Source organism: Chiloscyllium punctatum, chromosome 25 (genome assembly GCF_047496795.1).
Source record: "Chiloscyllium punctatum isolate Juve2018m chromosome 25, sChiPun1.3, whole genome shotgun sequence".
Taxonomy (NCBI): domain Eukaryota; kingdom Metazoa; phylum Chordata; class Chondrichthyes; order Orectolobiformes; family Hemiscylliidae; genus Chiloscyllium; species Chiloscyllium punctatum.
Window position 1 is genome coordinate 87,425,595 of NC_092763.1, and position 24,852 is coordinate 87,450,446.

The 24,852-nt window shown below is 43.7% G+C and overlaps 1 protein-coding gene across 4 annotated transcripts in view; it reads right to left on the minus strand.

Annotated features, from left to right (window-relative positions):
• ints6l (integrator complex subunit 6 like) overlaps positions 1 to 24,852 on the minus strand; it is a 163,304-nt gene that overhangs the window by 44,276 nt on the left and 94,176 nt on the right. For all 4 annotated transcript variants that reach the window (XM_072595653.1, XM_072595652.1, XM_072595650.1 and 1 more), the window contains 5 exons: positions 19,021 to 19,184; positions 14,745 to 14,897; positions 6,544 to 6,676; positions 2,401 to 2,495; positions 1,634 to 1,747 (listed from right to left, as the gene is read on the minus strand). In XM_072595653.1, coding sequence (XP_072451754.1) covers positions 1,634 to 1,747; positions 2,401 to 2,495; positions 6,544 to 6,676; positions 14,745 to 14,897; positions 19,021 to 19,184 — 659 coding nt within the window. The remainder of the gene's footprint in view (positions 1 to 1,633; positions 1,748 to 2,400; positions 2,496 to 6,543; positions 6,677 to 14,744; positions 14,898 to 19,020; positions 19,185 to 24,852) is intronic.

Sequence of the window (24,852 nt, forward strand, 5' to 3'; positions counted from 1 at the left end):
TGACTTACTGCTCTAGAAAACTCTCCTGGACGCTTCATACAAATTCTACTCTAACCAGATCTCTGACGCTAAGTGCATCCCAGTCAATGTTGGGAAAATTAAAACTCCCATCACTACTACCCAATTGCCTCTACATCTATTCATAATCTGCTTACCTATTTGTTCTTCTACCTCACGCTCATTATTGGGAGGTCTGTAATACAGCCCCAACAATGTAACTGCACCCTTATTTCTCAGCTCCACCCATAATGCCTCACTACCCGAGACTGCCATAGTGTCCTCCTTTAGCACAGCCGTGATACCATCCCTGACCAGCAATGCAACTCCACCTCCTCTTTTACTTCCCTCGCTGTCCTGTCTGAAGCATCTATATCCTGGAACATTTAGTTGTCAATCATCATGCCCTTCCTTTAACCAAGTCTCTGTGATGGCAATAATGTCATACTCCCAGGCACCAATCCAAGCCTTACATCAAACATTTTTATGGAAGAGTTAGATTAAGTTCTTAGGGCTAAAGTGATCAAAGGGCATAGGGAAAAAGCGGGAACAGCGTACTGAATTGGATGAGCAGCCACAATCTTACTGAACAATAGAGCAGGCTCAAAGGCCTGAATGACCACCCATTTCTATTTTCTGCATTTATAATACTTTACTATTATGTCATTAACCTGATCATTAATATTACCAGGCCTAAAATAGCTTCTTTCCTGGTTGGTTCCAGAATAAGAGAAAAATGCTAGAGTCCATTACAAATGACTTAATAGCTGAGAAGTTACAGAACAGTCACAGGATTGGATAGAGTCAGCATGAATTTATGACAAGGAAATCAGGCAGGATAAATCCACTGATCTCACCAGGGCCCTGTATAATTGCAGCAAGACATACTTGCTACGGTACTCAAATCCTTCCGCTGTGAAAGCTAACATACAATTTGCTTTCTTCTCCTTCTGCAGCAGCTGCATATTAGCTTCAGCAATTAGTGTACAAGAACAGCTAGGTCTTTTTACTCTTCCCCTTTCCAAATCTATTGCTATTCAGATAAAAATTCATCTTTTTGTTTTTGCTTATCCTATTTCATTTACCATGCATTTGCCGACTCTCTCAACTTGTCCAAATGAAACTGAACTGAAAATGTGTTGCTGGAAAAGCGCAGCAGGTCAGGCAGCATCCAAGGAACAGGAGAATCGACGTTTTGGGCATAAGCCCTTCTTCAGTCCTGTCGATTCTCCTGCTCTTTGGATGCTGCCTGACCTGCTGCGCTTTTCCAGCAACACATTTTCAGCTCTGATATCCAGCTTCTGCAGTCCTCACTTTCTCCTCAAATGAAACTGAAGTCTCTCTGCCTCTTCCTTACAATTCACCCTCCCACTGAGCTCTGTGTTGTTTTGGACATATAATATTTAGTTTCTTCATCTAAATTATTAATTTGCATTGGATCCTAGCTATTCATAATCAGTGATCCCTGCAGAACCCTTCTGGTCATCGGTGGTCACTTAAAAAATGACCTGTTTATTCCTACTTATTGTTTTCTACCTGCCAAACAGTTCTTCATCCATGCCATTACACTGTTCTGTCAATTCTGTAATCTGAGAGCCACCCTATCCGAGGATATGGAACTTGACTTGTTTCTTACCTGTTGGCTGAGTTTCTTGAGGTAAGAAATGACACTGTAACTGAGCCCACAATCGATGCTATTGTCATTGATTAAATTGGGAGCTCCCATCATCCGCAGAGCTTTTTTCAATGGCTAAGAATATAAATAAAATGATTAGACATTTGCAAGTATCATTTGCACCACGCAAGTGTTGGGCGATAATCCCTAAGAAAGAATCTAACCGTTTTTGATAATTTAACAACATTTCTATTGTTAAAATCCCCTACAAACAACAATGTGGAGATTACCATGAACCAGAAATGCTTCTGGACTCACCATACAAATATAGTGGCTACAGGAGTAGGTCAAAGGGGAGGAATACTGATGACTAACTCACCTCCTGACTCCCCAATGCCTGTCCATCCTCTAGAAGGCAGAAGTCAGTAATGTGCTGTAATTCCCATTTACCTGAAGGACTGCAGCTCCAACAATACGCAAACACCACAGAAACGCACTAAACCTCCTTCAACAGCACCTTCCAAATGCCTGTGCACTCTAAGACACACAGCATCGTATGTTGGAACTATACCATGGTTTCTTCACCACGCAGGGTCAAAATCCTGGAACTCCCTTCCTGACAAGCATTGTGGGCTTCACTACATTCCACGGATTGCTGCAATTCTAGAGACAGCTCAGTGCTACTTTTCCAGGACAATCACAGATGGGCAATAAACATTGACCTAGCTGGCATTGGTCAGAGACCACAGAAACATAGAATTAATGAACAAAAGAAAACTTGCACATACCAACAGATAATACGGAGGCATGGTCTTCAAGTAATTCTCAAAAGTTTGGCGCCATTTCATATTTGGCTTCAGTTTGTGCACTTTGAACAAATCATCTGTAATGACAATAAAACAAACAATGACAGCTGCTTTGGAACCAACAAAACAAGTCAGACATGTAATAATAGCACCAAATCATATAGGTCTGACTTACTTCAAAACCACTCTTCACTGTGACAAAGATCAGACTGTTAATGTCCTAATGTTTTCCTAAATCAGTTCCAAGGTGAAAGTGAGGACTGAAGATGCTGGAAATTAGAGTCAAGAGTGCAGTGCTGGAAAAGCACAGCAGGTCAGGTAGCATCTGAGGAAAAGGTTTCGTGCAAAAGCCCTTCATCAGTTCCAAGCACTGTTTTGCTCAGGGGGTACATCACTGCCACTGACTCAACATCCTGCAAACCCCTACCTAACACCATCATTTACACATTAGTGGTTCAAGATGGTGACCCATTACAAGGTAACTAGGTACAGGCAGAAATGGTGGCTGGCATGAGGTCCACATGCCAGGCTTGGGCTGAAAAGTGGCAAGTAATATTCCTACACATAAATGCCAAGCAGTAACCATCTCCAATAAAAGAAAATCTAACCATTATCCCTTAACATTCAACATTAATATTACCATGACCAGGAGAGGAGCTTAGCAGAAAAGCAATGGCAGGAGTTTCGAGGAGCAATTCAGCAGACACAGCAAAAATTCATCCTGAGGCAACCATGGCTGACCAGGGACGTCAGGGACAGCATAAAAGCACAAGAGAAAGCATATAATGTGGCGAAGGGCAGTGGGAAGCCAGAGGATAGGGAAATGTACAAAGATCAACAGAGGACAATGAAGAAAGTAACAAGGAGAGAGAATCTTAAATGACGGCAAGCTGACCAGTAATATTAGGAAAGATTGCAAGAGTTTAGATATATAAAGGGCAAAGCAGAGGCAAAAGTAGACATTGGACCGCTGGAAAATGGTGCTGGAGAAGTCGTAATGGGGAACAAAGAAATGGCTGAGGAAGTGAATAAGTACTTTGCGTCAGTCTGCACAGTAGAAGACATGAGTAATATTCCAAAAATTCAAGAAATTCAGTGGAGGGGGACAGAGATGAGTATGGCCATCACCAAGGAGAAGGTGCAAGAAAAACTGAAAGGTCTGAAAGTTGACAGATTGCCTTGACCCTAGAGTTCTGAAGGAGACAGCTGAAGAGATAGTGGAGGCTTTAAAATTGATCTTTCAAGTAGCACTGGAGTCAGGGAGGGTCCAAGAGGACTGGAAAATCGCTAATGTAAACTCTATTTAAGAAGGGAGCAAGGCAAAAGACGGAAAATTACAGGCCGATTAGCCCGACCTCAATAGTTGGTAAGATTCTGAATTCCATTGTGAAGGATGAGAAAATAGGGCAAAGTCAGCATGGTTTCATCAAGTCATGCCTGACAAATCTGTTAGAATTCTTTGAGGAGCTAACAAGAGGTTAGACCAAAGAGAGACAATGGACATTATCTATCTGGATTTCCAGAACGCCTTTGATAAGGTGCCGTACAGGAGGATGCTGAGTAAGACAAGGGTCTATAGTGTAACAGCCATGGTACATCATGAATAGAAGATTGGCTGTCTGGCAGAAGACAGAGTGGGGATAAAAGGGTCCTTCTCAGGATGGAAGCTGGTGACTAGTGGTCTTTCACAAGGGTCAGTGTTAGGACCACAACTTTTCACTTTATACATTTATGATTTGGATGAAGGAACTGAAGGCATTCTGGCTAAGTTTGCAGATGATACAAAGATAGGTGGTGGGGCAGGTAGCATTGAGGAGGCAGGGAGGCTACAGAAAGATTTGGACAGATTAGGAGAATGAGTAATGTAGTAGCTGATGGAGTACAACATTGGAAAGTGTGAGGTCATGCACTTTGGTAGGAAGAACAGAAGCATGGACTATTTTCTAAATGGGGAGAAAATTCAGAAATCCAAAGTGCAAAGGGACTTGGGAGTCTTTATCCAGGTTTCTCTTGTGGTAAGCTTGTAGGTTGGGTCAGCAGTTAGGAAGGCAGATACAATGATTGCATTCACCTTGAGAGGACTAGAATATAAAAGCAGAGATGTACTTCTGGGCTTTAGAGGGCTTTGGCCAGACCACTTGTAGAATATTGAAAACAACTTTGGGCCCCATACCTCAGGAAAGATATACTGGCCCTGGAACAGGTGTTGGGGAGATTCATGAGAATGATCCCAGGAATGAAAGGCTTAATATATGAAGGAAGTTTGAGGACTCTGACTATATTCGATGCGAGTTTACAAGGATAAGAGGGATCTGAATGAAACTTCTAGAATACTGAATGGCCTGGACAGAGTGGATGTTGGGAAGATGTTCCCTTGGTAGGAGAGACAAGGGCCCGAGGGCACAGCCTTAGAGTAAAGGGAAGACCTTTTAAAACTTCTTTAGCCAGAGAGTAGGGAATCTGTGGAATTCATTGCCACAGAAGGCTGTGGAGGCCAGGTCATTGAGTACATTTAAACCAGTGATATATAAGTTCTTGATTGTCATGGGGATCAAAGATTATGGGGAGAAAGTGGGATTGAAAAACCTATAATCCATGATTGATTAGCGGAGCAGACTCGATGGGCTGAATGGCCTCATTTCTGCTCCTACGTCTTATGGTTACCACTGAATTCTCCACTATCAACATCCTGGGATTACCACTGATCAGAGACTGACTGGCATGGTGACTCAGTGGTTAGCACTAGTGCCTCACAGCGTTAGAGACCCAGTTTTGGTTCAAACCTTGGGCAACTGTCTGTGTGGAGTTTGCACATTCTCCCCACATCTGCGTGGGTTTCCTCTGGGTACTCCAGTTTAATCCCAAATCCCAAAGATGTGCACGTCAGATGGATTGACCATGCTAAATTGCTGATAGTATCAAAGGATGTGTTGGCTAGATGGATCAGCCATGGGAATGCAGGGTTACAGGGGTGGGTTCTGGGTGGAATGCTCTTTATAGGGACACTGTGGACTCAAATGGGCCAAATGGCCTGCTTCCATACTGCAGGGATTCTACAATTCAATGATTCTAGATGTAATCACTGGATTTATGTGGCCCAAGAGCAGGTCACAATTAGGAATACAGCAGTGGGTAATTCACCACTTGACTTTTCAAAATTTGTCTGCCACAGTCAGGAGTATGACTGAATACTCCCCATTTGATCGGATGTGAGGAGGTTACACAACAGTCACTCCACCATTGATACTAAGTTGCAGCAGTACGTATTATCCTGAAGAAGGGCTCATGCCCGAAACTTTGATTCTCCTGCTCCTTGGATGCTGCCCGACCTGCTGCACTTTTCCAGCAACACATTTTCAGCTCTGATCTCCAGCATTTGCAGTCCTCACTTTCTCCTAGCAGTATGTATTATCCACAAAATGCACTGTAGAAATTCGCCAAAGTTGCTTAGACAGCACCTTCCAAACCCACGCCACTTCCACCTTGAAGGTCAAAGGCAGCAGATTCTTGGGACACCCTTACCTGCAAGTTCCTCTCTGAGCCACTCAACATCTTGACTTGGAAATAAATCCTCATTCCCTCAGTGTCACTGGGTCAAAATCCTGGAACTCCCTCCCTAACAGCATTATGGGTTTATCTAAAGTACACGGACTTCAGCACGTCAAGAAGGCAGTTCACCACCACCTTCTCAAGGGCAACTAAGGATGGCTCAGGCAGTGATTCACTCATCCCATGAAAGATTTTAAAAACAACAAATAATACAAATGTACACACTATATAAACAAAATGTTTCTATGTTTAATTCAAATTTCAGTTGAAGAAACTTTTTTAACTGTCCTTGACATCATGTCAGACATCTGACACACTCAATTCAAGGAGAAAGTGAGGACTATAGATGCTGGAGATCAGAGTCAAAAAGTAAGGCCCTGGAAAAGCACACAGGTCAGGCAGCATTCAAGGAGCAGGAGAGTCAACATTTCAACAGGAATTCCTGATGAAGGGTTTATGCCCGAAATGTCAACTTTTCTGCTCTTTGGATGCTACCTGACTTCCAGTGCTTTTCCAGCACCTCAATTTTTGACGCACAATCCAAGTCCATTAAAAAAGGTGAAAAGATGAACATACCAAGTTGTGGTAGCAGCACTGGGTAGTTATAAGGCATAACAAAGAGATTCACACAGGTTAATGTTGTGCTCGCCTTCAGGTAACCAAATGGATGACCCAGGTCACTGTATTTTCCACTACTGCTCACAAATACCTACGGAAAAATGTTAAAAATACATCAGTACATACTATGCATTTTTCAAATCATTTTTACTTGAAAGAAAAAAAATTACAGAGCTTAGTGGAAAAGAACAGATTAATTGGATTAATTTAAAAGTGCAGTAACACAAAAAGCTGAAACTAAAACAAATCTAATTAAATTATAAACAAAAACATAAATTGCTGGAAAGGCTCAGCAGGTCTGGCCGCATCTGTAAAGAGAAATCAGAGATAACTTGACCTAAAAAGTCAAGTGACCCCTTCCTCAGAACTGATTAAATGAACTCATTTTTCACATTTGCAGTGTAATTTTAATCAGTGAAGTCAACTTTATAATGAACATTAACATAGGATGCAAAGAATTGAGACAATGTTTTTGATTCTCATGATAAAAAAAAGCTTCTCACAGTACATTCAGAATGATATATCTCAACTGTTTTCAAATAAATAATAGTTGCGACCTTAAAACCTGTTACTTAAATCAAAAGCATTGTCTATAACCATGGTACACCAAACAAGTTTATTTTCAGCACTATGACTTTTTTGTTAATCTAATTATTTGAAAACATAACATGCAGCATAACATTCAGTGTTTCACCTCCTCAATGACAACACAGCTCTTAACTTTCTTGACCTAAATTATTTTTTAAGGATGTTTTCAGGTTCATGCCATCTAAATGGCAGAGGCTACAATCTGCAAACGAGATGTTAAACATCTACATGCATTTGCAGAGCTGAAGGTTACAGACCTTTGACTCAGGTTTTTTTTAAAGCAAGTGTGAAAGATGAAACTGCTTATCTCTTGCAGAGTTAAAAATCACACAACACCAGGTTATAGTCCAACAGGTTTAATTGGAAACGCACTAGCTTTCGGAGCAACGCTCCTTCATCAGGTGATAGTGGAGGACTCAATCCTAACACACAGAATTTATAGCAAAAATTTACAGTGTGATGTAATTGAAATTATACATTGAAAAATTGATTGTCTGTTAAGCCTTTCATCTGTTAGAATACAGTGATAGTTTCACTTCTTTCATGTGAAAATCACAAAACCTTTTTTTTAAAAAAAGGTTGCATTCTCGGGTTAGTAGTTAACAATGGTGATAGCATCTCCAAATCATATCTCTTGCAATGTCGCTTATGCAACCTCCAGCTGAGCTATGTGGCTTTATTACAGCAGCTTTACCCTGCCTCCTCAAACACTTAATGTACAGTACAATCTAATGAAGCACAACCAAGGTCAAGTAAAGCCTGTAAAGCCTCGCTAGTAAGGAACTTTATTGTAGAAAAACATCAGCTTGTTCATTAAGAAAAATAGGTAAGAAATTGCTTTAGGGCAGTACGGTGGCTCAATGGTCAGCACTGCTGCCTCACAGTGCCACGGACCAGTGTTTGATTCCAGCCTTGGGTGACTGTGTGTGGAATTTGCACATTCTCCCAGTGTCTGTGTGGGTTTCCTCCCAGAGTTTAAAGATGTGCAGGTTAGGTGAATTCACCATGCTACATTGCCCATAGTGTTCAGGGATGTGTGGGTTAGGTACATGAGTCAGGGTAAATGCAGAGTAAGAGGACAGGGGAATGGGTTCTGGGTGGGTTACTCTTTGGAGAGTTGGTGTGGAATTGTTGGGCCAAAGGACCTGTTTCCACACTGTAGGGAGTCTGTGGTTCTATTAGAAACGGCTTGTCGATTTTAAAAATGCTTTTGCTTCATTGAAATGTGTGCGCAGAAATCCACTGTATCTTGCTTTTGTGGTATTCAATAAAACTGTTTTGAAATCTCTCCACACTACAATTCGACTGCTGGATGGATTACTATTCATGGATGTTGCACCCGTGTTGAATGTGAAATAATGAGTACTTGTGTTTCTGCCATTGACAATAAATCAATGGAAACTGGTCATTTTGGCTTCACAGTCTTTTGTTAGGTTCTGAAGCAATCTTGGTCTTCTGCAGTATTAGACTTTTTCATTCCATCAAGGGGCTCGACCAACTGGCTATTACTTGGAAATCTTTGTAGGAAGTCACATGTTTAATTTGGTGCACGTAAGTTTGTATGTACACACTGGATTTCTGGCATCAATGTAACCATTCTGACAATTATCAAAGATCCATTCCTATTCACACTTCAAGGTCAGGGCAGAGTCCCTGTTTTCATAGTGCAGTTAGTCTTGGGTATCATTCTAAGGGTAGATTCCTTGATGTTCCACTCTGGCACCAATTTTTCAATAATACTGAATTCCCTCATTGCAGCAGAGTATTTGAAAAATTAACAATTACTAACAGACCCCAGGTTGTGAATGGATTCTGTTACAGTCCATTTGCATGTCAGAACATAATGCAGGACAATGCAACCTAGATTCCTAAGCTGCCTCTTCCAGTTTAAATCATATCTTCACATGCGATATTTATTCAATGAAAGGAATAGAGGTTTTCAAATGATTATCAGAATTCTTATCAGGAATGTTCCCAGAACCAAAAATGTATTTGTTTTTAAACATGGGTCTCACTAATCCACATTGTGTTCCTCCATGGTGACAGTACCAGCAAGGCAGGCAGCATGTATGCTCCTGGGGCCGTCTGCTCCAGGCAGCTGCTTTTTCCTTTCTTACCTTACACTTTTTGTCTTCTTTCTTTTTCTTTATCTTCTTCTTGTCAGCAACGGCAAAGGCAACATCACAGAGGAGAGCAGCCAGAGAGGGAATCTTGACGTGCAGCGCCTGGCCTGGCCTGGCAATGGAGCCAGGGAGTCCTGGTTTGGTACGCCTGGAGAGGAAACTCCAAATGTCAGCAAGGTGGCAGCTGCAGTGGCAGGGGTGTTGTACGGCCAGAGCGGAGACTCCAGGTGTCAAGGTGGCAGCAGTGCCAGGAACTCCTGGTCATGGAAGCTGCGGAGCTGTGGCCTCCTGATTATCCACAAGGCAGAGTCTGGGGCTCCTGGATGTGGGGCGAGTGTGTGTCGAGCATCGGTGGCCCATTGGCAAGGTGGACCCAGCGATGAAGAGATGGCACCTGAAGAGTGGCGACTCTGACGTTGGTAGGTCCAACAGAGGGGTGGTGGTGGTGACTGTTGTTGGTCAGCCTGCTCAGAGTTCAGGACTCATTGTAGAACAAAACAGACTTTCTTTCAACCTTAGATTTTTATTCTTAAAATGTTCAAGTAGTGTCAGATTTTCACCGTTTACTGTATTGTTCATTGTAGGGTACAAGTAACAAATCAATCATTCATAACAAAGCCAGTCCCAAGTACAGGAAAGTTTTATATGTTGGGTCTTTAAAATTTCACTCCTATATGGAACCACACTCATAAGTACCAGCGCTCTAAGTCAAATGTCCATAAATCAGGAAACCCATGTACTTTTTGCTTGAAAGCAGATTTGTTAGTGCAAAGTCATCGAACTGCTCTTGACTCCTCACCAGGTTCAACACACAAAATCTGTGTAGTTCATCTGCTTTCAAAGCAATACAGCTTAATTGCAGCACCTCTAACATGGTACTTGCTTTTGTTTCTGTCTGACTCCCATGATTGCTGTTTTTCATGCCTACTCTGAATGACCTAGTGAAATCCTAGCATGAAGGCTGTCCCATTTTTTTCTGGGTAGATTCTGTCACCAACTCTTGGAACCGTGTGCTATTGATAAATGTTCTGGATTTCTGGCTTGCTGAGAACAGAGAATGGAAAGAATTTTTAAAAATTCATTGACAGGCTGAAGGTGTTGCCACCTAGGCCAGCATTTATTGATCAGTCCTAGAGGGCAGTTAATGCTGTTGGTCTAGAGCATTTGTAGGTCAGATCAGGTAAGGTTGGCAGTTTCCTTCCCTGAACGGCGTTAGTGGGTTTTTTCAAACAATTGACAACAGATTCATGGCCATCACTAACCTCTTAATCAAGGCTTATATTGGATTCAAATTCCACCATTTTTAGTGGTCTTCCGAACCCAGGTCCCCAGAACATTACTTGGATCACTGGATTAATAGTCTAGCAATAATATCACTAAGTCGCTGCCAGCCCACTAAAAGCTAGCAGGAAGAAATTTGCTCTATGGATGAAAAGTAGCCTTTGATGCTGTCAGTGCCTACAGCCCTAAGTATCAACCGATAGTTCAAAATTTCCAGAAACTCTCATCAAGTTTTTATCAAATATTGCTGTATCAACAGTGTAATTCTAGCAAAGAAAGGACAAGTGATTTTGCCAATTTTTATACCACAACCATTTCCTGGACCATCTGCTCCTGCTCATAATAGCTCCAGCCACATTTATCCTACAGCGATAACAATTTTGCCCAGTTTTCATGGGTTCTCATTGCTTATCAGGACAGCAAAAGACAAGACACACACACACACACACACACACACACTCAGCCAAACTTTATAGAGCTATTTACTGCTCAGTGTGTTGACTGGGCTTCTTAAATGATTGCACTACTAATTTATTATGAAATATGATTGTGTGACTACAGCTGAGATTGAAGAGAAAGCTGCCAGGTTTCCCAACTAGAAGTCTGTTTCTTAAGTTATCTGCTATTAGCAAGTAATGGAGAATGTTATTGAAAAAGCTAAGCAAATAACTTTTTATACAAAGATCATTAACAATTTCAACTTATGTTTTGCACTGAGTTTTCAACTGTGGATAGTTCCAATTGCATCAAGTGTTTCATATTTCAGTTATACCTCATCTAAATGACAATTTCTATCATGGACTTCGGAAGCTGTGAAAAATAAAGATGTCTTCACCTATTACTAAAAGGCATATGCCATTAAACTGATACTATTTTCATGAAACCAAGAATATCCCTCAATAAATCAAAAGTCAGGTGAAACCTTTGCAATCATATAAGCACGGCTGACCATGTATTTGTAGAACAAGAAAACAGATCAAAATCTAACATATGCATCAAGAGGGAGAAATTATCTAAGAAATAATTAAAACTTAGATTAAACACCAAATTAAACAAATTTCCAAAAAACTAAAAATCAGTTTGCAAAAGAATTGTTGGTTTGTTCATTTGATAGAATTGACTTTGTGCAGAAGAGTTCCCTCATTTGCAGTAACCTGCACGGCTCCTCGTTTGCATTATCCTTGCTGCCATCACACTGACATCATGTTAACAGTAGGATTTAAAGAAATGAGGCTGACACTGCTCCAGTTCATGGTGTTTCACACCAAGTTCCAGCCATTATATTCAACAAAAAAGAAATTATGATTACTCTGAATAAAAGCAAACTGCTGCAGAAACTTAGCAGGTCCAGCCCTTCAAGAATGTCACAATGGTCTTGAAACATGAACTCCGTTTCTGTCTCCACAGATGCTGAAAGACTTTTTTTCAGTTGTTCAGTATTTTATTTTTATTTGTAATTTCAAGTTGCTCATTTCCGCCAGCTGGCATCAAACCTACTTTGGTTGAATAAGAGATAGTGCAGATCACATTTGTAAATATCATTCTATGGCTGGTAAAACCTGTTCCATTCAGTACCTCATGATTTCGTCAAATTAGTGGAGTATGGTCTTAAGAGCTGCAAAAATCTGAGTCCTAATTTAGGCAGTTGAGAAAGAATGAAGGAACCTGCAACTAAATAGCAATTTTCATATTTTTGAATACTGTAGGTTTTTTTAAAAATTTACTTGGTGGGCATGGACATCACTGGCCAGCCAGCATTTACTTCCCATCCCTAGTTGCCCTTGAGAAAACGGTGGTGAGCTGCTTTCTTATACCACTGCAGTCTACATACTGGAGGTGACCCACAAATCCATAGGGAGAGAATTCGAGAATCTTGACCCAGAACCAGTGAAGAAATAGCAATATATTTCCAGGTCAAGACAGTGGGTGGCTAAGAGGAAAATTTGCAAGGGGTGGTGTTCCCATGTATCTGCTGTCCTTGTCTTTCTAGATGTAAGTGATTAAGGGTTTGGAAGGGGCCTTAGTGAATTTCTGCAGTGCATTTTGTAGGTAGTTCACACTGCTGTGACTGAGCGTCAGTGCTGGAAGAAGTTGATGCCAACCTAGCAGGCTACTTTGTGCTGGAAGCTTCTTGAGTGTTATCAGAGCTTTACCCATCCAGACAACTGGAGAGTATTCCAGACTTGTGCCTTTAGATGGTGGAGTCTTTGGAGAGTCAGGAGTTACTCGACCCAGTAATGCTAGCTTCTGACCTGCCCTTGTAGCGAGCCCAGTTGACTTTCTGATGAATGGCAACCACAAGGGTGTTGATAATGGGGGATTCAGTGATGGTAACACTATTGAAGGTCATGGGGCAGTGGTTAGATTGTCTCCAACTGGTGATAGTCACTGCCTGGTAAGTGTTTCACACACAACTAACTTTCAAGTGCAGTCACTGTTTTTATGCTCAAGACTATTAAAACAAAGTTATGTGTATCCTAAATCATATTAAGGTAGACAAGTTCCCAGGGCCAGATGAGATCTATCCCAGGTTTCTGAGAGAGGCAAGGGAAGAAACAGCTGGGGAATTAGCAGATATCTTCACATCCTCTTTGACCACATGCAAGGTTGCAGAGGACTGGAGATTAGCCGATGTTGTTCGTTTGTTTGGGAAAGGAAGCAGAGATAATCCAGGCAATTATAGGCCGGTGAGTCTGATGTCTGTGGCGGGAAAGCTCTTGAAGAAAATACTGAAGGACAAGATATATGCACATTTGGAAGAAAATGGACTGGTTAGTGACAGGCAGCATGATTTAGTATGGAAAAGGTCATGTGTCACCGACCTGATTAAAACTTTTGAAGAGGTGACAGAGGTAATTGATGAGGGAAGGGCTGTGGATGCAGATTGCATGGACTTCAGTAAAGCATTTGACAAAGTTCTATTGGTTAACAAAAAACTATCACGTGGGATTCGGGGTGGACTGGCTAAATGGATACAAAACTAGCTTGGTCATAGAAGAAAAGGTTGAGGGGTTGGGGGGGGGGGGGGGGGTTTCAGAATGGAGACGAATAACTAGTGGCGTTCCAAAGGGATCAGTCTTAGGTCCTTTGTTGTTTGTAGTATATATAAATGATCTGGAAGAAAATGTGAGTGGTCTGATGAGCAAGTTTGCAGATGACAGGAAGATTGGAGGAGATGCTGATACTGCCGCTAATTGCAAAAAGATACAACAGGATACAGACAGATTGGCGACTTGGGCACAGAAATGGCAGATGGAGCTTAATCCAGACAAATGCTAGGTGATGCATTTTAGAGGATCAAATTTAGGTGTGAATTATACTGTAAATGGCAGAACCCTTAGGACCATTAACACATGGACAAATCTGGATGTGCAGATCCACAGTTCCCTAAAACTGGCAACACAGGTGACCAAGCTGATTGAGAAGGCATATGGCATACTTGCCTTCATCAGCCGGTGCATGGAGTTCAACAGTTGCCAAACTATGTTGCAGCTATATAAAACCCTTGTTAGGCTGCATTTGGAGTATTGGTCGCCACATTACCAGAAGAACGTGGAAGCTTGGGAGAGAGTGCAAAGGAAAAGTTAAAAAGACTATTGTTTGCACCGAAAAGACAGCAGGTGAGAGGAGACTGAATGGAGGTCTACAAAATTATGAGAGGTATACGTGGTGTGGATAGTCAGAGGCTTTTTCCCCAGGGTTGAAGTTTCAGTTACAAAAGGGCACCGGTTCAAGGTGAGAAGGGGAATGTTTAAGGTAGATGTGCAAAGGACATTTTTCACGCAGCGTATGGTAGGAGCCTGAAACGCACTGCCAGGCGATGTAGTGGAAACAAGGATGCTGGTGACATTTAAGAGGTATCTGGATGGTTACATGAATAGGGAGGGAATAGAGGGATATAGACCAAATAATGGCAGAAAGTTTGTTTTTTAGTTTAGTTAGGGCATGATGATCAGCACAGACTTGGTTCCTGTGCTGTACTTCTCTATTGTTCTTATTTATAGTCAAACACAGATCACACCACGTGACCAGCTAAGAGACATTATTCTATTACTCACTCCCTCTCAATAATACAGAAAGAATAAAAATAAAAATCAGACTGTCCAAAAAGAAACCTTGTAAGGGTAAATACAGGATACATGTTCATGAGGACATCTAGTGACTTACCTGCCAGCAGGTGTGAGGTGATTTGCGCTCTAGAATGTACTGAGTCAAAGGTGAAGGTTCAAGTTCATATTTATCAAAGGGCAATTTGTCAATGACCATTGGTTCACAATCAGCACAGGAGAACCGTACAACAGGGTGAGCAGTACGTGGAGGCTGTGGATCAAACACACGAAAAGTTACATTAATTATGTTCTTAACACTGCTTTTGTTCACTATGAAAGGACTATTGATACCACAATTTGTTGCACCTCCAGCTTTGTGAGATATAGGAATAAGGAACAAGAGTAGTCCACTCAGCCCTTTGAGCCTGCTCCTCAATTCAATAAAATCTTGCTGATCTCATTTTAATCTCAACACCAAAGTCCTGCATATCCTCATATATTCTTCCATTCTCTTGGTAATCAAGAATGTATCGCCCTTAAAAATATGTAAAGATCTATATTCACTGCCTTTTGAGGAAAGGAATTCCAAAAACTATCAACCCTCAATAGAACAAGGGTCATCAGATTGCTACTTGTCCAGATTAATGCCATCAGCCATTTCTCCACCCAACTTTCCAATTGATCTATAATTTGCTGTATCCTTTGTCAATCTTCCTCACTATACACAACTCCATCAATGTTCATGTCATCTGCAAACTTACTAATCAGAGCATCTACATGTTCATCCAAATCACTTTATATATACATACATATATAAAGCAAACTGAGATTCCAGCACAGATCATTTTGAAACACCATTGGTCAAAGACGACTTGTCTCAAAAACACCACCCTCACCAACAACCGCTCTCTGTCTATGTCCAGGCCAATTTTGTATCCAATTTACCAACTCACTGTGGATCCCGTGTGAATTAATCTTCTGGACCAGCCTGCCATGAGGGATCTTGTCAACAGCTTTACTGCAAGTAGACAACATCCACTACCCTTGCCCCAAACATCTTCATCACTTCTTCATAGTCATAGAGTTGTACAGCACAGAAACAGACCCTTCAATCCAACCCGGCCATGACAACCAGATAGCCCGACCTAATCTAGTCACTTTTACTGGCACTTGGCCCATATCCCTCTAAACCTTTCCTATTCATATACCCATCCAGATGCCTTTCAAATGCTGCAATTGTACCAGCCTCCACCATTTCATTGGGCAGCTCATTCCACAACATCCTTCAAACAAAACTCAATGAATTTTGAGAGTCAAGATCTCCCCTGCATAAAGATCAGTAACTCAAACATCTGGGGGAGACATTACCTTATGACTCTATGACTGTGTCCTATGATCCTGTGCCAGTAGCTACCCGATGTAGCAGCGCTCCTAAAGCTTGTACTTCCAATTAAACTTGTTGGACTGTCACCTGGTGTTATGTGATTTTTAACTTTGTCCACCCCGATCCAACACTGGCACCCCCACATCATGACTATAATTAATATATTACTATTATGTGAATCTCCCGAAAACATACAGAATCCCACCTGATCTATGATTAACTTTTAAAATAATACAATGTTTGGGCAAATATCTTCTAACCAAGTTATATTTTCTGCACAGCTTGCATTCAACCCCAAAATTCACAATCTTGAATAATATTAACATTCAGAAAAATACTAGCTCCACCATACTCTTTACCATGGGGGAGGGAGGGGGTGTAGCTTTGGCTTTGCTCAGTCTGTCTTATTTCCCATCTTTAATAAGGAACAAAACAGATTATCTGGAAGCATAGAGAATTGTATGGATACTTTGGCTCGTTCACTGCACTCAATTGACAAAAAAGAATCTTATACATAAGTTGTAAAAAAGGATCTACACCAATAAGATATATTGCTTTCTTTGCAGATTTGCTGTGTGTTTACTGTATTTTGTTCACATTTTAATACTTCTGACAGTAAGCTCTCTACACATTATCCTCTGACCTCTTACCAATGACGATGATCTGTCGCACAGAACAACCTTGACCTCCTGTTGATCACCTAGACAGCCTTAGTTGCTACGGTTCTGTTTGCTAATTGTGTTTTGCAGGAGTAGTTCAATTCACAAACCTGCCAATTCCCATTTCCAATAAATGGAATCCAATTACAGAGGAACCTAGATTATCCGAAGATGATCTCAAGGTCCCGACAGAAACATTACATCAAAGATGTGTATCCAACACTGATCGCATCTTTTGTTTAAAAGGTGCTGCTGAAAACAGTCCTCGACTGATGGGAGTGCAGGCACAGTCTCTAAATGACTGATTCCCCCACCCCTGCTCTCTCTCTCCCCACACTTTCCCTGGAGTTCTACACAAGGGAGTACCCTAAACTCTTTTTCCCCAGATAATCTCTCTAACAGGGCAGAGTGGAACCTGTCAAAAAGTTGCAGTAAAACATGTGTGCGCGTGCGCGCTATTTGGAGACTCACCCCCCCCCCCCAAAAAGGCAGTAACAGCAGCAGACCTGTTGTTGGTGTCCAGTCCAGCTGCCCCAGAGAGGGGACAGGGGCAGAAGGAGGTGATGTTGGGGTGGAAGGGGGGGGCAGGGGAGTGCAGTATTGGACATGGTTTGGGGGGGGCAGGCGAGGGCTCGTGTGCGGTGTGCTGCTGCTAGTCTCCTGAATGGGGAGCAGACTTAATAGAAAACTCCGAGCCCCAGAGGAAAGGCATTGAATTGATTAACCGAAAATCAATTATCCAAACGAAATAATGCCCACCCATCTCGTTCGAATAATCAAGGTTCCTCTGTATTTAGAAACAGACACTTTTTGATTACTTCCAACATTAATGGTACACAGTCCTTGGATTAATTTCTACCAAATGAATTTGTAAGGGCAGTTGTGTAACTTTGAGGGTGGCATGGTGGCTCAGTGGTTAGTGCTGCTGCATCACAAGCAGGGACCTGGGTTCAATTCCAGCTTTGGATTGCTGTGTGGAGTTTGCACATTCTCCCCATGGCTTATTGGGCCTCCACTGGATGCTCCAGTTTCCTCCCACGGTACAAAGACCATAGAATCCCTCCAGTGTGAAAGTAGGCCATTCAGACCATCAAGTCCCTATCAACCCTCTGAAAAATATCTCACCTAGACCTGCCACCTACTCTCTCCCTGGAACTCTGCATTTCCCATGGCTAACCCTTTTAGCCTGCACATCCCTGGATACCATGGGCAATTTAGACTACAGCCAATCCAGCTAGCTGGACATCTTCGGTTCACGTCCGAAGGAAACACATGCAGTCATAGGGAGGATGCGCAAACTCCATACAGACAGTCGTCTGAGATTAGAATCAAACTCAGGTCCCTCATGCTGTGAGGCAGCAGTGCTAACCACTGAACTACCAGGCTGCCCAGATGTGCCGATGATGTGGATTGGCCATAGTAAATGCAGTCAAGAGTGTGGTACTGAAAAAGCACAGCAGGTCAGGTAGCGTCCGAAGAACAGGAAAATCCATGTTTCGGGCATAAGCCCGAAACGTTGATTTTCCTGCTCTTCGGATGTTGCCTGACCTTCTGTGCTTTTCCAGTACCACACTCTTGACTCGAATCTCCAGCATCTGCAGTGCACACTTACGCCATAGTAAATGCAGGGTTACAGAGATAGGGTCAAGGGGTCAGGCAACATGGAATGCTCTTTGGAGGCTGGGTGCAGACTCAGTCATACAGCACATAAACAGACCCTGCATTCCACCAGTCCCTGCCAATTATAATCTCAAACTGAACTAGTCCCACCTGCCTGCACTTGACCCACATCCCTCCAAACATTTTTTTATCCATGCTCTTGTTGAAATGCGTTTAAAACGTTCTAACTGTAGCCACATCCATCACTTCCTCAGAGTTCATTCCACACATGAACCACACTCTCTGCAAAAAAGCCCCCTCATGTCTTTTCTAAATCTTTCTCCTCTCTCAGTAAAAATATGACCCCCCCCCCCCCCCCCCCCCCAACAGGTCTTGAAACCCCCCACCCTTGGGAAAAGACACCTCCCATTCACCTCATCTATATTCCTCATTATTTCGTAAACCTCTTTAAGGTCACCCCTTAACCTCCTATTGTCCAGTGGAAAAAGTCCAAGCCTATTCAGCGTCTCCTTATAAAATCTCTTCTGAACCCTCTCAACGGTTCAAATGGCCGTTTTCCACACTGTAGGGATTCTATGGCAACTTCAGTTTAAATATATTTCCTGTGAATGTACCAATTATACTGGTGCTGAATCAAACTCTTTAAATTATTGAGAAAATATTGACCAAGTCAAATTGCAAAAAAGAGCTTGTGTAAAGTTGAATGACTTGTCTTGGTGACTAATACTCACCAGTGTGGGGGAGTTTTGATCTGGCCAGAAAGATTCAGGAATTGGCCAGTGTCCAACAGGTACTCCGGTCTTGGGGTTGGGTCGCACATAAATCAGCTTGTGACAGCTATGCCAAGCTTGAGGGGGAAATAAAGAGGTTGCTCGAGGTGGGTCAACAACACCATCTGTAAATAAAACACAGAGCCAAAGGTAGAAGCTTCCTGCTTTATCAGAATCAATGAGAAAATCTTCCACGTTGCAAGTTTGAGCGTTAGATGGCTACATTGAGGCAGACGTTGACAGCACAAAAGGAGGTCATTCAGCCTACTGAATTAACGGCAGCCACCCGCTGAGCAATCCAGTCAGTCCCAACACTGGCTCAATCCCCACAGCCCTGCAGCTTTCCCTGTCTCAAGTGCCTGGCCAATTTTCTTTTGAAATTATTGGTGAATGTTTCTGCTTCCAGCCCCTCAGCGGACAGCTCTGTGTAGAGCATCACATTTTTCTGCATCTCTTGCCCAAAATCTTCTGTTCGATGACAGATGATTAGCTGATGGGAATAATTTTGGTTTCTCATCTACTTTACCTAAATGTCTTATAATCTTGCTCACACCAATCAAATTTTGTCCCAACCTCCTTTGCTCCAAGACAGTAAACACAGTCTTTCCAACTTAACTGCATAACTAAAATTCTCCATCTCTGGAACCATTCCGATTAAACTCCTCCAGACCTTCACAAGATTCTTCACATCCTTCACAAAGTGTGCTGACCAGAACTGGATCCAATACTTTCGCGGTAGCCAAGTCAAAGTTTGATAAATGCTGATCCCAAAACTCCCCACCCCTCGTTCTCAATACCTCTGTTAATGAAGGCGGCACGGTAGGTGGCACGAGGGTTCAGTGGTTAGCACTGCTGCCTCACAGCACCAGGGACCCGATTCGATTCCAACCTCGGGTGACTGTCTGTGTGGAGTTTGCACATTCTCCCTGTGTCTGTGTGGGTTTCCTCCGGGTGCTCCGGTTTCCTCCCACAGTCCAAAGCTGTGCAGGTCAGGTGAATTGGCCATGCTAAATTACCCAAAGTGATAAGTGCATTAGTCAGGGGTAAATACAGAGTAGGGGGAATGGGTCTGGGTGGGTTACTATTCGGAGGGCCGGTGTGGACTGTCAAAATCTATCAGCTCACATTTCTCTGTATCAAATATTGCCTGCCACATGTCTACCCATTCTGCGAACCTATCTTAAGAGTTATATATGTCTACAACACAGAAAAAGGCCCTATGGCCACTGAGTCTGCACCAAAGATTTCTTAAACTCCTGCAGTCTATTTGGTGTAGGGCAACCCAGAAAACTGCAAGTGAGGGAGTAGCCGAATTTTGACCCAGCAAAACTGAAGGAAGAGCACCATGTTACCAAGTTCAGGATAACAAATGATTTGAAAGAGAACTTGGCGAGCAGTGTTCTAATGTATCTGCTGCCGTTGTACTTACAGATGGTAAAGGCCACTGGGTTTGGAAGTTGCTGACTAAAGCGCCTTGGTGAATTTCTTCAGTGAATTTTGTAGACGGTTCACACTACAGAGGAACCTCTATTATCCGAATACCAATTATCCAAAAATCGGATTATCTGAAGGAGATTTTGAGGTCCCGATAGAAACATTACATCAAAGACATGTTTCCAACACCGATCATGTCTTTTGTTTATAGTGATTAAACGTGGCACCGTCTCCAAATGACTGACCTCCCGCCCTCTCTCTCCCCACACTTTCCCTGGAGTTCTACACAGGGGTGACCCTAAACCCCCCCTTCCCCAGATAATCTCTCCAACATTGTCCTGTACAGGGCAAATATGGGACTTGTGAAAAAGTTGTCATAAAAATGTGTGAGAGCATGTGTATGTGCATGCTCTATTTGGAGACTTACCCCATAAAGGCAACTTTATGGCACGGTGGCACAGTGGTTAGCACTGCTGCCTCACAGCGCCAGAGACCCGGGTTCAATTCCCACCTCAGGCGACTGACTGTGTGGAGTTTGCACATTCTCCCCGTGTCTGCGTGGGTTTCCTCTGGGTGCTCCGGTTTCCTCCCACAGTCCAAAGATGTGTGGGTCAGGTGGATTGGCCATGCTAAATTGCCCGTAGTGTTAGGTAAGGGGTAGATGTAGGGGTATGGGTGGGTTGCGCTTCGGTGGGTCGGTGTGGACTTGTTGGGCCGAAGGGCCTGTTTCCACACTAAGTAATCTAATCTAACTGCAGCAGTCTTGTTGGTGTCCAGTCCAGTTACGCTGGAGAGAGGTGGGTGTGTACAGGGTTGAGGGGGGTGGGCAGATGGGGCGGTGTTGGACGGGGTTAGGGGGCGGATGGGGCAGCGTTGGATGGTGCTGGGGGGGGCGGGAATGGGGTTGGACAGTGATGGGGAGGTGCAGTGTTGGACGGGGTTGGGGGCAGGGACGGAGTTGGACGGTGCAGGGGGCAGCATTGGACAGGGTTTGGGGTGTTGGACAGGGCGGGGGTCAGTATTGAACGGGGTTGAGGGTGGTGTTGAGCAGGGTTGGACGGTGCTGGGGGGCAGGGGGCGGGGTTGGGTGGGTGGTATTGGACAGGATTGGGGGGCGGGGGCAGTGTTGAACGCGGGCAGGGGTCGGTGTTGGACAGAGTTGAAGGCAGGGGACGGTGTTGGACAGAGGTGGGGACGGCATTGGATGGTTCTGGGGGCGGTGTTGGATAGGGTTGGGGGCAAGGGCTGGTGCTGAACAGGGGTGGGGGTGGTGCTGGAGTGGTGTTGGATAGGGTTGGGGGTCAGGGGGTGGTGTTGGACAGGGGTGGGGACGGTGTTGCATGGTGCTGGGGCGGTGCTGGACGGGGTTGGGGGGCAGGCGATGGTGTTGGACAGGGGCGGGAACTGTGTTCGATGGTGCTGGGGGCGGTAGGGGGCGGTGTTGGGGCGCAGGGTGGTGTTGGACGGGCACGATGTTGGATCAAGTTGGAGTGTGGGCAAAGGGTGGTGTTGGACTGGGGCAGGGGTAGTGTTAGACTGGGTTGGGGGTGAGTGGGAGGGTGGTGTTGGATGGGGGCGGGGTTTGCAGGGGGGTGATGTTGGTCCAGGTTGGGGGGGGCGGGGCCGGGTGGTGGTCTTAGACTGGGTTGGGGGTCAGGCGGGGGGCGGGCAGTTTTGGATGGAGTTGTGGGCAGGCGGGAAGGGCAGGGGCTCACGGGTTGTGTGCTGCTGCAGTCTCCTGAACGAGGAGCAGACTTTAAAAACCCCGAGCCCCAGATGAAAAGCATTTAATTGATTAATCGAATAATCGATTTTCCGAACGAAATAGTGCCCGCCCATCACGTTCGGATAATTGAGGTTCCCCTGTACTGAGTTCTGGATGTGGGTTTGCTCGCTGAGCTGGAAGGTTCATTTTCAGACATTTCGTCACCATACTAGATAACATCTTCAGTGAGCCTCCGGATGAAGCAGTGCTGATGATTCCTGCTTTTTATTGCAATGCTCAGGTTTCTTTGGGTTGGTGATGTCATTTTCAGTTCATTTTCTCATAGAGTGGAAAAATGAACCTTCCAGCTCAGTGAGCAAACCTACATCCAAAACCTCAACCTGAGCTACAAACCTTTTCAAAACGCACTAACGCTATTGAGTGTCAGTAACGAAGGGTGTGGATGCGCATGTGGTGCCAAAGAAGCAGACTGCTTTGTCCTGGGTGGTGTCAAGCTTCTGTGGTGTTGTTAGAGCTACACTCCATCCAGTCAAGTGGTATCAGTAGGCAATTACTTCATACAGGATTCCTTGCTACTGCAGCCGCAGTATTTATGTGACTAGTCCAGTTTAGTTTCTGGTCAATGGTAATGTCAAAGGTATTGATGGTGTGGGATTCACCTAACACTTTTCTGCATTAAGCTCCATTGCCACCTATCAGCCCAGCTCTGCAGCTTATCTATATCCCTCTGCAACCTGCAACATCCTTCCATACTGTCCATGACTCCACCAACCTTAGTGTCATCTGCAAATTTACTAACCCAGCCTTCCATGCCCTCACCCAGGTCATTTATAAAAATGACAAATGGCAGTGGCCCCAAAACAGATCCTTGTGGTAAACCACTAGTAAATGAACTCCAGGATGAACATTTCCCATCAACCATCACCCTCGGTCTTCTTTCAGGCAGCCAATTTCTGATCCAAACCGCTAAATCACCCTCCATTCCATGCCTCTGTATTTTCTGCAATAGCCTACTGTGGGGAACCTTATCAAACGCCTTACTGATAATCCATATACAACACATTAACTGCTTTATCCTCATCTACCTGTTTGGTCACCTTCTCAAAGAACTCAATAAGGGTTGTGAGGCACGACCTACCCTTCACAAAGCCGTGCTGCCTATCCCAAATCAACTTATTCCTATCTCTTATAAACCTTTCCAAAACTTTGCTCACAACAGAAGTAAGAGTCGCTGGTCTATAATTACCAGAGTTGTTTCTATTCCCCTTCTTGAACATTTGCTATCCTCCAGTCTTCTGGCACTATTCCTGTAAACAACGATGACATAAAGATAAAAGCCAAAGGCTCTGCAATCTCCTCCCTGGCCTCCCAGAGAATCCTCGGATAAATCCCATCTGGCCCAGGGCACTGATCTATTTTCACACTTTCCAGAATTGCTAACATCTCCTCCATATGAACCTCAATCCCGTCTAGCCTAATAGCCTGTATCTCAGTATTCTCCCCAACAATACTGTCCTTGTCTTGCGTGAACACGGACAAAAAATATTAATTTACTGCCTCTCCTTTCGCTTCGGACTCTAAGCACAACATCCCAACTACTGTCCTTGACTGGCCCTAATCTTACCCTGGAAAAAATGAGGACTGCAGATGCTAGAGATCAGAGTCAAAAAATGTTGCGCTGTTCCTGATGAAGCGCTTACGCTCGAAACATCGATTCTCCTGCTGCTCCTTGGATATTGCCTGACCGGCTGTGCTTTTCCAGCACCACACCTTTTGACTCTAATCTTACCCTCGTCATTCTTTTATTTCTAACATACCTATAGAAAGCTTTAGGGTTTTCCTTGATTCTATCTCAAAGACTTCTCATGCCCCCTCCTGGCTCTTCTTTGCTCTCTCTTTAGGTCTTTTCTGGCTAACTTGTAACTCTCAAGCACCCTAACTGAGCCTTCACATCTCATCCTAACATAATTTGGAGATGCCGGTGTTGGACTGGGGTGTACAAAGTTAAAATTCACACAACACCAGGTTATAGTCCAACAGGTTTAGTTGGAAGCACACTAGCTTTCAGAGCGTTACTCCTTCATCAGACTACCACCTGATGAAGGAGCAATGATCCAAAAGCTAGTGTGCTTCCAACTAAACCTGTTGGACTATAACCTGGTGTTGTGTGATTTTTAACTTTGTACATCCTAACATAAGCCTCCTTCTTCCTCTTGACAAGAGATTCAACTTCTTTAGTAAACCACGGCTCCCTCACTCGACCATTTCCTCCCTGCCTGACAGGCACATACTTATCAACACAGTAGCTGGTTCTTGAATAAACTCCACATTTTGATTGAGCCCATCATCTGCAGTTTCCTTTCCCATCCTACACATCCTAAATCTTGCCTAATCACATCATAATTGCCTTTCCCCCAGCTATAACTCTTGCCCCTCCCCACCCCCACCTTCCTCTAGTTTATTTCTCCATGCTTCAGGCTCTCTGCCTTTATTCCTGATGAAGGGCTTTTGCCTGAAACGTTGATTTCGAAGCTCCTTGGATGCTGCCTGAACTGCTGTGCTCTTCCAGCACCACTAATCCAGAATCTGGTTTCCAGTATCTGCAGTCATTGTCTTTACCCTGCAGTATATAC